This window comes from Gambusia affinis, linkage group LG04 (genome assembly GCF_019740435.1).
Source record: "Gambusia affinis linkage group LG04, SWU_Gaff_1.0, whole genome shotgun sequence".
Lineage (NCBI taxonomy): Eukaryota > Metazoa > Chordata > Actinopteri > Cyprinodontiformes > Poeciliidae > Gambusia > Gambusia affinis.
Window position 1 is genome coordinate 9,803,148 of NC_057871.1, and position 12,564 is coordinate 9,815,711.

Consider the following 12,564-nt stretch of genomic DNA (forward strand, 5'->3'; position numbering starts at 1 on the left):
GCCGGGGGAGGGAGAAGGTCTGTTTGAAGTCTAAAAGTAATTTTCTAACACGATAACTCTGGCAGAGGTAGCAGAGAAGAGTTTATGTGTCTGCGTGCACAGTCTATACGTCCTTCAGGCTGGTCACATTTTTTTGGCCTCTAGTGCGGTGTTCACGGGATTAAGAAGATGAACGTGAAAGAGCGAGAGCCGGCTAAAAGGTGTTTGGTTCATGAAGCACTTAAGTATCAGTGAGGGGCAAGGAGTGCATCGTGAAGAACCTATACGCCTTAAAAAGTAATTTTGATCTGAACAAATGGCTGGAACTTGGAGGGTTTTCAAAATTTTTGCTTGCAGCACTCCCAGCTATGAAATATTGCCTTAAAATACAGTTGTCCAATCACACCCTGACTGTGTCCAACTGTGACAGCTTTGAGAGATTTAGTGAAAAAAAGAACATTTATTTTTTCTTGAAAAACATGCATGGACCTGAATGGGAGAGTGTTGTTGAACTTGGGGGAGCTTAACAAACACACTAAAGTGGAATCATATGTCCTTAACAGAGATGCACAAAGAGTCAACTGTGGCCTTGACCATTTCTAGCTGGACTGCTGACTGAATGCTAGGAGACTGAAAAGTCCAACTTTTTTTTATTTTTGAATGCACCATGCTATACCATCAGCACTCAGTTCACAAACTACTCAGCTAAGTGAAAAACATTTAAAGTTAGGTATTTTGTGGGAGATTTTGATTTTTGATCTGAAGAGTTCCTATCAAACTAAAGTCACTGAAGCCAGAAGTTATTAAAAAAAACTTACAGTGACACCATATCCGCTTATTCAGGCAGTTACAACATAGAGATGAAGTTCAGTTACTGTTGGACATTTCACTCTTTCATCGTGTTAACTTTTTAAGTGTTGGTTATTTCATATCCAGCTTTCTTGTTTAGAAAAAAGGCAGAGCTGAAAAGGGTTTTTAGTGGAGCCTCAAATAATATATGGAGGTCCTTGTGGGTTTAGTATATAAAACATGTAATGAATACATTTAAGCCAGAAAAGCACTGTTTGTTATCCACAATAGAAAGCAACCAACAACACTAGACATATCTATAAAAGACATTTACACTGCTACCTACAGTATAGTGTCTTCTCTCCAAATCAATGAACTCCATGGCCAAAGGTGTATAACAACCAGCAGCCAAGCAAGCAGAGTGCTTCAACATCTGTGAAAAATTGGACTACTCTCAGGAACTCGGTGAACTACAGTAAGGTACCGTGACAGAATGCCACGTGTGCAGTAAGTCAAGTCGTCAAATTCGCTTGCTGCTAAATGTTTCACAGTCAACTGATAGTGGTATTATAAAAAAAGGGATAGTGATTGGAAACAACAGCAACTAAGCCACAAAGTGATGGGCCACTAAACATAACAGAGCAGGGTGGAGAGGTTTTGAAGTCCAGAGTGTGCAGCGATTTTCTACCTTCTTCAGCAGTTACAGACCGTAGAACTGCAGAGGGAACTGTTTGATTAGTTTGGTATTTCAACATATTGTGAAATATGGTTGGTTTCATGGCCAAGCAACTGGAGTCAAGCTTTGTAATGCGTGCAACAATTGGAGGCAGTTGTGAAAAGAATACTATCACTAGACTCTAGAGCAGTGGAGAAATCTTGCCTCCCTGTATGGGAATCCAATGGGCAAGTATGAGTTTGACAGTTGTCAGGAGAACAGCACTTACCTGACCGCATCATGTCAAATATAAAGATTGGTAAGGCACATATTTAGTTACTTACTTAAAAGGGAAAGTCCACAATAATTAACTATTCCTGTTCATTCTGTATATGTCAAATCTTGCAATAAAGGAACATTTTTATACTCAGTACCCAGCAGGTTGATAGCATACAAAACTATTATAGTTTGGGGAATTGGGATCAGTCCAGTAGTTACACTGATATTAACTCCTAAAACATCAGCATGCCAATATATTTTGGACGATTTTGTGTTGCTGAGTCTGTGGGAACAGTTTGGTGATTTCCCATTCAGCTCTAACATGATCATGCACCAGCATACAAAGCCAGGTCCATAGAGGCAAGAGTTTGGTGAGAAAGAATCTCACCAAGCTAGATCTTTATGTTGGAGATTAAAAAGTCAAAAGAAAATTCAAATAAGTTGAAAAGCCATCTACAAAGCAAATTCTCAATAGCAAATTCTTTAAAAAATATTTGCAGCTTCAGTTTAAAAGCAGATAAAACAAACCAAGTCACTGAACTAAGGCCAGTGTACCAGCAAAACAGATTAAGCTTAACTTTTATGGCCAAGGCTTCATTTCCCCTTCAACCTAGTGTATCCCAATGGGGAGATAATCTGGTAAATGCAGCAGTATCAGGTCCTTTCTAAGTTGCCTGAGAAGTCTTGTGAGACTCTCTAGAGATATGAGGCTTTGATATCAGGACCAATTATGCGGTGCAGGCACACACATGTGCACGCCTGCACACGTTCATCATCACACAGCACTTGTGTGCACGCTTCTCCCTGGCCTTGGAGTGCGGCAGAGGAGAAAACAAAGAAGGAATATGATACTTTGGAAACACTGGGCAGGCGGAACATGCTCTGATTTTATCAGCCAGTTGAGCTGAGTTTGAAAGCCAGAGATGATAGAGACACAGAGGGAATGATAGAGTGGGATCCAGACAGGTTGAAACAGACTGAGTAAGGAGCGATGCGAGTGTGGTGCAGGACTGGAATTCTCAAAAGAAAATCTTCATGGCAATGTCTGCAAATCCCACAAAAAAACCTTTAATGCACATTAACAAGTTATTAGATATGTACATGTGCATACGCTGACTATTACTCACTGTGTGCATTTCTTCAAAACAGGACTTTGAGTGCATGAGCACACTTGAGCTCTGTTGATTGCCATGCACATGCAGTATTCTGTGCATTAAATAAAAACTTGGCAACAGCGACACACACACACATTCTCACCTCAAATATAGGCGATAAACAGTTGTTTCCGGTCTAAGTCACCTCCGCAGAGGATCCCTCAAGATTAAGTTTGGCCTCTGGCTCTGCTAATTGGAGCTTAAAGTCTGGTGTAGCCCCTGGGTGGAACATGTTGTGTGCGTGTGTGTGCGTGTGTGCGTGTGTGTGTGTGTGTGTGGGTGTGTGTGCGCGCGTATGCCTGCATATAAATTATAGATAGAAGGGGGGTTGGCTTGCAGGAGAATGGCCACACAGGCTGCATCAGCCGGAGTGTTTAGAGAGACCAAGCCAGACCAAAGTAATGCCCATCACAACACCAGCACATGTCAGAGGCAGGTGGTTGACCAGAGACATGGAGGAGGGAGGAGAAGGCACAATGACAGCAAGTAGTAAAGCAGAAGAAAGAAAAGGGGAGGAAATAATGGGGCAGTGGGAGGGGGACACTCAAAGTCAGAGCAACACATGATCTGAAAAATCCAGAAACTAATGGCGACATAATTGAATTATTTATATCCAGACATTCTCATTACAGAGAGCCCTGGTTTATTATTGCTATCTTTGGCCTGGTAGTATTATCTATTTAGTTCTGACCAATATACCTGCTTATTAGAGAATGAACTGGTAGTTCAGCTTTTAATAGAGACTGATACAGACCACAAGGTTTTAAATGACAACCAAACTAATCAAACACTCCTTCTAAACACTTAAAGCTACCAATTTTGAAGAATGGTTAATGTGTTCACATCTATTTTCACACAAGTAAAAACTCAAGTACTAAAAAAAAAAAATTGGAGTGCAAGAAGAATACTTCATAATTATTGGTACCCTCATTGTAAAGTTGTACAGTGATTAGCTTTTCTTTTTCTCTCATTAAAATCTTTATTTCAGGGAACATTTATATAAAATGAACCCTGGCATTGCACCGCGTGGTGCTCCAGAGGCCACTATGCAGTCTTTAACTTAATGTATTCTAATGGTCGCTCATCAAAAATCCCATCTTCATTGAAAAACGTTACATTGTCATTCAACAGAATTAAGTTGTACACATACATAGAAAATGTTAAAGTTTACCTACAGCAATAGATGGATGGTTTAAAACTCTTACTGTATTCTTAATTTATACTTCAAGGTCTTATTTTTCACATTTATGTTCTATTGGTGCCAAACATTTGTCTTAGACCAAAAACAATAAGGTACAAAAACTGAAACTATTATTCATGTGGTGTCTTACATGGTTGAAGTTTGTTCTTCAAACTTTGGTGGAGTTTGTTGTCTTGACTCTCCAAACTGAAACCACCCTGACTGAACCCTACACCAGGTGATATTCTGACAACTCAGAGCTGTAAAAGGAAAATAACTTTCTCTTTAACTGGCCATCACATCACTTGTGAAGTGATAAAAACAGAGCAATTGTTCAATAATAAACTAAAACTCTGCGAAGGACTTTATGACCTTCAATCATTGAGCTGCCCAACAACACAGTTGGTACACAAGGTTTTCACACAGATGAAGTGAGTGGGGAGACGGTGAGCTGACACATCTCCATCCTGTTTCTTTATGGTATTGTGCAACAAATCTGCAAGACACAGAGCTCATAAGTTACACTGCCTTAAGTGCATTCCCCTTCACCTTTGGCTTTTTTTCCTTTTTTTTTTTTTTTTGTTGGTAGTTGTTTTTTAGCTGTTGTTTTCTGTGATCTCCTTGGAAGCAGATTAACATGTAGGTAGATCACAACATGTAAACTAAGAGTTGACAGCACACACTTACTGTTGCTCTGATCTCTTTGCCTCAAATAAAGCAGCTGACATTATGCCGTTCTGCTCTATCCAAGTAGCCCAATTCGAGATTGCACATTGCAGCCGAGCATACCATGCAACACTTGTGATCAACAAAGCAGCATGTAACAAATTACAACTGAAGTTCTCTAGATTTGTGCTGCAATATGGGGAACTCCACAATGAATAAATACTGACCTGAGAGACATGATCTTGTACGCATCGGGAAGGTAGCACCGGGTGTTCTCCATTTGAGCGGGGTCCGAATCACAGATCTTGTCATCGGTGCGGCCGTAGTTGGCGCTTTCGATCATGATGACATCCGTGCCAGGACATCGTAGTTCGATGGGGTACGACTCGCAAGACAGTTCCCTGCGTACCACCGCCATGGGGATGGGGGCACGGCCATAAACTAGACACAAACACATGAAAAGGTTGAGGTGAGATGTTATTTGGATTTTCTTTTCTTTTTTTTGTCTTTGCCTCAGAAACTATGAAACAAGATATGTCAAAAATGTTCCTCATGTCTGAGGAGTAAGGCTTAAACTGTGCAGGGCTAAACTTTGTTCAGCTTAAGCTTTACTTGTTCACCTGCAAAGAGACGTAATTATCCACATTAAGAAACATGAGAATTGCTAAAGATTTCTATCATAGCAAGTTCCTTGTGAAATGGATTTGCTGGCTGGATTTGTGCAGTTAGGTGTTTCAGACCAGTGGCTCAACTAGGCTTTTATACAAGTGGTGGCCAAAGGTGACCAAAGTTTTTTAAGGGGTTCATACACTGATAAAGGAAAAAAATCAGTTTTTTTGTAACCTGGTACCTAAATCACCTCTACTTGGGACTGCCATGTGCATCTAGCCATCTCTTTGTTACAGAGGTCACACTTAGTGATTTGATCCAAGTTGGCCAAGAAAACTACACATATTGTCAGTAATACGTTTCCTGATGAGTCCATTGAAATGATATGAGTTGAAGTGAAAAGCAACATCTGATTATTTTTTTAAATGTAGCTTTGATTTTTCTCAAAGTTACATTTGAGAAAAACAACAAACTTAAAACTTATTTTATTTTATACTTGCACATGTGCTGTGATTTATCTTCTCCAGATTTTGGCTGTCCGTGCATGGATGCGAAGACTGACCGCTATAGTTGTTATGTAAAACAGTGGAAGGAACTGCTAAAATCATGTTGCCTAAAGTACATAAAGAGATGAAAATGTTGCAGTTGGTCTGGCTGTTCCCAGGGATTTAGGATTGTTGTGGTGCAGTTTACAAACTGTTGTTCTTTATCACTCTGAGCAACGACCCCAAGAGCTTTAGCTGTCTTCCCCTGATAGATTTATGAGCCGAGGTGTTGATGTGTGTTTTTCCATCACCTAACCCCTCTGAAATAATAATGTAAACGGTGTTAAATTTAAACTCAGACATGCTATTATGTCTCAGGAGTCATTTTGTGTTCAAAAATCATATTTGAAATGTTTTTGCTCTAGCTAAGTAGATATATTACGAATTTTCACATAAGGAGAAATAAATAATTGTAGATGAAATCTGGATCAAACTGGTTTGAAACATAAGTAAGTGACTCAGATGTATTGTTCTGTTTGTTGCTGCTAAAATAAGCTGCATATATACATGGACATCCACAATCAGCGCACACAGTCCTACGACGTCCCTAAAAAGCAAGACACGCCACCATTCTCCTTTCTCTCCTTGTGACGGTTGCCATAGAAACCTTGTCCTCCCTCCCTTGACTCTTTCATTAGCTGGAGGAGAGTCATGGTTACACATATGCAGCAAAGAATCTGAATGAGCTCAATGACACTCTGCCTGAGCTCAACTTAATACTGCCCTTCACCACACCACAGATACACACACACATGCGCTCACACGCACCCAGTCACGGCCACACATGCATACAAATGTTCTGAGTGATGGAATGAAGAGGAAGAAACTCAGCCATTGTCAATGATATCCATGTGGTTCTGCTACCTGAGGGCATGGCGCTGATAATGGCAGGCTCTCGCTTAGAGATAGGACTGATATATAAGTGACATTTACTGAAAATGTCCTCTTTAATGAACACACACAGTCACATACACACATCCACACACACATAGGTGTATCACCGCAGGCCATGATTAGACCGTAAGCACACATTCAGACAGGATGTGTGTCTCGGTAGCAGGTGAAGCATTGATGGTACATCGGGGGGTTTCTACGCGTGGGTGAACATGGGTGCTTAAGGCAATGGGTCGTTACCACAATAAGTGTTAGTTTGTTACCTTTTCTCAATGGTCACATCATGGCTGCCTCTGTATGAATCTATATTGTGGAGAAAGGGTTAAGTGAAGCATGCGGGGATCGATTGACAGTACTGTGAGGCAGCTGTCTAGACTAGCTTTGGTTGTGATGTCTTATGGTTTTGACTTGCTGGGTCCACACTGGGCAGGAGGTAAAGATTAAAACAAAAATAACACAATTACACAAACAAATACACCTGAATATTTATTTTTAAAAATGTAGTACTATTATTTCTTAACATTTTTTGCCTTGTGAAAGTATTCATTTTTGTACTTTACACATTTGGTCAGATCGCAATAGCAAACTTTAGTCTCAGTCAGTGAACACTTTGCAAACCCTTCCTGGTTTACTCCAAACCCTTAAATCAAGCATAATCAACTGCATTCTCCACTTCTGTGAAGATCCAAGTAGTGGAGAAATACTTTTCTTCAGTAAAAGGCAGAAAAGTTGGCAAATGGATGGGACAATGAATAGAGCTAAATAAAGACAATTTCTGGAAGAAACTTGTAAAGGGCCCTGCAGTTCTCGTCACAGCTGCGTGATGAAAATTGCAAAATTTTCTTCTCTTCCTCATTTTGTCCACCGCTTCTTGTCACAACCCTGTGGCAAACTTCAGCCCATTCTCCACGTGGAGCTATTATGTCTAAATTTCATAGGTGTGTTTATTTATGTACAAAACAACGCTTCCATGAGCTGCTGTACCGACTGTGGAAGGTAGGAGAGGTTGAAGCATAGAAAGTTAGAATATTTAAATACATTTTTTCAATCAGGGATAAGATTTTGAGGAGCAATTGTTGGAGGCCATGTGGAAGAATGTATTAAATAAACTCCTCTTGCTTTTGTATTCCTCTGAACTTATGAACAAGTCAAAGTCGTTCCTCTTTGCACGATCGCTGTGTTTATTATGCCATTGTCAATAACACACACAAAACACCATGTTGTTACTGTGGCAGAAGGGGGAGCCCGGCTCGGTGTATCTTGTGGGCCGTGAAACTGCGCGAAAACAAACATCCGAAATCCACATGATCGTGCATCAACAGTTCAACTTTGGTCTGACTATGCTGGGCCCTTAACAGTACCAATAAGCCCTTAATTATGGCGTAGTCAAAGTTCATTTCTAAATACGATCGAGATGCTATCGCAAAACTTGAAAATAATTGATTGACGACAAAGATGCTATATAATCAATCTAAATGAGCATGAGCTATTTTGCAAAAAGAAATTTGCAAACATGTCTCTGAATATGCAAAGCTGGGACAAACTTAACCCCAAGTTGGTAATTGTAGCAGAAGGGGACAGAATAAAATGTACACCAAACTTTTCAGATTTGAAATTGTACAACAGCTTTGCACAAGAAGATTTTCTACCAAACCAGTTCCACTGGTGTTTACTTGGCACCACTTCTCTCACTTCCTCCTCATGCCCAGGTGACCTTAATAATTCCTTCCGCAAACATTGTTTTTAGCTCCTGTTTTCCAGTGTTGTTGGGTCCAGTTACAAATCAGCTCACTGGAAATGCTAAGCATTCACAGACACTGCTTGCTATTAAAAACAGTGTATATAAATGAAGTCAGTGGTACTAGGGCATCTATTTCCAGGGATAGTTACACAGACAATACGATTTGTGTATTTAAACTTGCTGCACAGATCTTCACAGAAAACCAGTGGATACCAGGTTGTGCAAAACCAAAGTGTTTGATTTAAATACAAATCAAATAAAAACTTCTAAAACAGGTGCTGCTTTTGTGGAAAAGACAACTGTGCCCTTTTCCAGCACTTGCTCTGTATGTAATCATTTGTATTGGCCTGTTACATAATATTAGAATAAAATACATCGAAGTTTGTTGTTCTTACATCGCAAAATTTTTAAAAATGTAAGTTCGTGAACATCTTGGTTATGCACCATTTTAACAAGTGGTAAATAGATCAGCTGAAAGTCTCATTCTTATACACATAATCAGGCCAGGTTTAACTTGTGAGAATTTAACAATATTACAGTAATTTAGCTGTCAACACTTGAGCCACTGGACATTATCTGTCTGACCATTCAAATCCTAAAACCATCTACTTATCTCACATCATATCATTTGGCCCTGTAATGTAATTTCAAGGTAATGCTATATATGGATGGAAAGAAAATCAAAGTACTAATACGCACTATACCAACATGAGGGACGTGCCATCTTTATTCCACAGGGTTTATGTATGCTGTAGGTTCAAACCTTTGCAGTTACAACTTCTGTGAAGACTTTTCTACACGTTTTAGGAGTAGGTTTATCTTATTGATTATTCTTACTTATTATTCTTCCAGAAGCACATTTTTATGGTCGGACAATAACGTTGGATGATGTTGAGGAAAAATGATTATTTTTAGTGCTTAAAACAGTTAATTTTACGCCATGTGTAAAAGGTATATTGAACATTCTTATTTTGAACAAATTTCTTAATTTTAAACAGGTTTGTGCTAAGGATTTAAAACTAAACTATTCAATCGGTAAGTATTCAGAAACAGGAACCAAATGCAGATCAAAAGGGGATCTCTCTGTGAGGCTCCTGCTGTGTTATCAGAGGTTAGGAGGCCATAAAATTAGCATCTACTGCAGGACAGAAGCCTGTTTGGTTCACAGAACATCAAAGGTCTTCCAACCAACATCTGGGATGGTATAAAACTGAATACAACACAGAATGTTGAAACCATTAACATTTAATTTCTAAGACATTTTTCTAAGGATTAATAGCAGGTTTTTAACTAAAATTGTATTATCTAAGTTTAGAACTACTAATCTAGTAAATGATGAATGTATTTGAAAATTGTACTATCTGTGACAATATCAGAATCAAATGGAAATTGTTTGAATGTTATGTTTTATAGGTTAAGAAAAGCAATTGTACCTCATTTTGTATTGTTGATTTTGTGTGACAAGGCAGAGATTTAAATCTTTGGAGATGCTGGATGCAGCAGAGCAAAACTGGGTTTTGTGAGGGTAACCTTTCCTTGAACCAAATTACTGGATTTAGCTTTGTTAAGGAGAAGATAACGGGAGACACTCCGAATTTCACAGGTATCTGTGAAGTCTTGTTTTATGCTTTTATTTGCCCAGGTGGCCCTAGAGCCCAGAAAGCCAAGACGCAGCTGCTTGCTACTTTGTCCTACCGGAGACCAAAATGGCCTTTGATCTTGGCGTGAAATTAAGGGAAGTTCTAAGTTTTTCTGAGTGTCCAAGGTAGCTTCTGGTTGGTTAACCAGAGGTACGCCTTAATTGAATATATTAACAAGGAAAGAAACACCTCCACTATAAAAGTTCGTGCACAATAATAATAATTCAGATAGCTGCCCTATTTTCCCTTTTCGGCATCAGCTTTCTCCAAAGACATGTCTTTGCCTCTTTCTCTATCTTTTCTTTTTCTATTTCTTTTGTCTCAGGTAAAGAATGTATATCTCTGTAACTCTGCAGTTTTCTTGTTAATTCATATGCTGCTTTGTATGGGATTAAACTCTGTAATTCTGTGACGTCATCACGCATTGTTGTTTTCCTTGTCGCCGCACGCCGCCCGCTGAGAGGACCTGGGATCTAGAGGAAGAGTGAGCCAACCTTTTTCCAAATTAAGCTAATTTAAAATACTCTTCCTTAACATTGAGAAGACTTTGGTTTCACTAATTCATCCCCAGAGTTTTGTATTGAGTTCTGGCCAAGACTCTGTGTGAAGGCTACTCCAGTTTTTACACACCAAATTTGTTCATTAAATGTCTTCATAGACCTTGCTTTGTCTTCTGGTGTGCAGTCATGTTACAACAGTAAAGGGTCATCCTAGGACTGTTACAAGCATGAAATTGTACAACGCGTCCCGACTTGCAGAGGCATTTTTCTAACAAAGTAACCAAATTTAAATACCCCCTCTCCCCCCCTCAATTTGTAAACAGTTCAAGACTTTGCAAATTAATGAAACAATCAGTATTACTATTTTTTCAGTACGAGAGATTGGTTTTGGAGGATTAAGTTATGTAGAAAAATCTGACAAAACCTTTACAGCACCTCCCCTCCTCCCAAAGGCCAGCTGGGCTAACATATTTTGGAAATAATTTACTTGAAATGTAATCCTTTCAGAACAATAATTTTATAAGAATTACACTAAATCCACAGAAAAAGAGAATATCTAGAGTAATAAAATTGTCATCTAAAATGATCAAATAGCTGAAAAGCACTCAGAGCAAAAGGAGTAAAATTTCCTGACTGTCAGATAATCCTGCCCCATCCATTACTTTATTCTTTATATTTTTACAATATCTCCCATAAGTTCAATAACAGATAGTTCAATCTGCCTCAGAAGAGCTCCCTCCACACACATCTCACTTCAAAACAAAGAACATTCAGCTTTTTGATACAGAAACATTACAAACACATCCACTGACGCACAGACACCAGCTCCCCATCTTTCCCTTCATCTAATAACGTGTGAGCCGTGAGTGCACGTTAATGTGTCTGTCATTAGTTGTGCAAGTGGCGACAGAAACTTGGCAGCCGTGGACGGTACAGACAATCTTATTCAGTTGCTCTCCCTGCCTCGAGGGGGGTGCGGATGAAACAAAAGGATATTGATTTCTGCATTTGGGCCAAGAACAAGAGAGTGGCAAAAGAGCTGAAAAGATGGAAGGAAGGAAAATGAGAGGGTGAGATGGAAGAGGAGAGAGATTTAAAAGGTGATCTCTCATTTGAACTGTCAAAATGTCGGCTGAAAAAATGTGCGTCTTCAGAGTAAAACAAAGAACAGCACATTTTCAAAAGTGAAAGGTACTTTAAATGAAAAGACTGGAAATATTAATATCAAAGTTTTCCCCAGAAAACTTGCTAAGCCCAGTGATTGGGTGCTTGGACAGTCATTCATCCAGCAGCCAGTCATGTTTTTGAGTTAAAAAAATGTTTAAAGTTGGGGCGTGCTCTGGTGGCGTAGAGGGTAGCACGCCCCACGCTTGGAGGCCCCCAGTCCTCGACGCGGCCGTTGAGGGTTCAATTACCAGACCCGACAACATTTGCCACGTGTCTTTCCCCCTTTCCTGTCAGCTTACTGTGGTATAAGGGACACTAGAGCCCACAAAAAGGACCCCCTGGTGGGGAAAAAAATTTTTTTTAAAGTTGACAGGAAATTTGAAATCAAATCAAATTTTATTTGAATAGCACATTTCAGCAGCAAGGCATTTCAAAGTGCTTTATATCATATCAAACAAAGAAACACAATGCAACATAGAATCAAACATCAGAATCAAATTTTTATTTATGTGTTATTGAAAGACCGGAGGATTAATACCTGAACACCAACTGTAAAGTCTTAAAAAATGCAAACACTTAAATAAATAAGCAATGTTTAGCCTGGTGGGGGCACAAATAAAGCCCAGTGGCCTGCCAGGCTTATAAAACACGGGGGGGAACCCTGGATATTCAGTACAAACTCCTTTTGAACAAGATACCACAATTCCTGCAGTGAAAAAAACCACACAAAAAAAAACCACACAAAAAGTTGAACTAAAGAAATACA

At 39.4% G+C, this 12,564-nt stretch overlaps 1 protein-coding gene across 10 annotated transcripts in view; it reads right to left on the reverse strand.

Moving 5' to 3' along the window:
* Nucleotides 1-12,564, reverse strand: part of adgrl3.1 (adhesion G protein-coupled receptor L3.1) — a 163,225-nt gene that overhangs the window by 106,025 nt on the left and 44,636 nt on the right. For all 10 annotated transcript variants that reach the window (XM_044115192.1, XM_044115193.1, XM_044115194.1 and 7 more), the window contains exon 4: nucleotides 4,930-5,143. In XM_044115192.1, coding sequence (XP_043971127.1) covers nucleotides 4,930-5,143 — 214 coding nt within the window. The remainder of the gene's footprint in view (nucleotides 1-4,929; nucleotides 5,144-12,564) is intronic.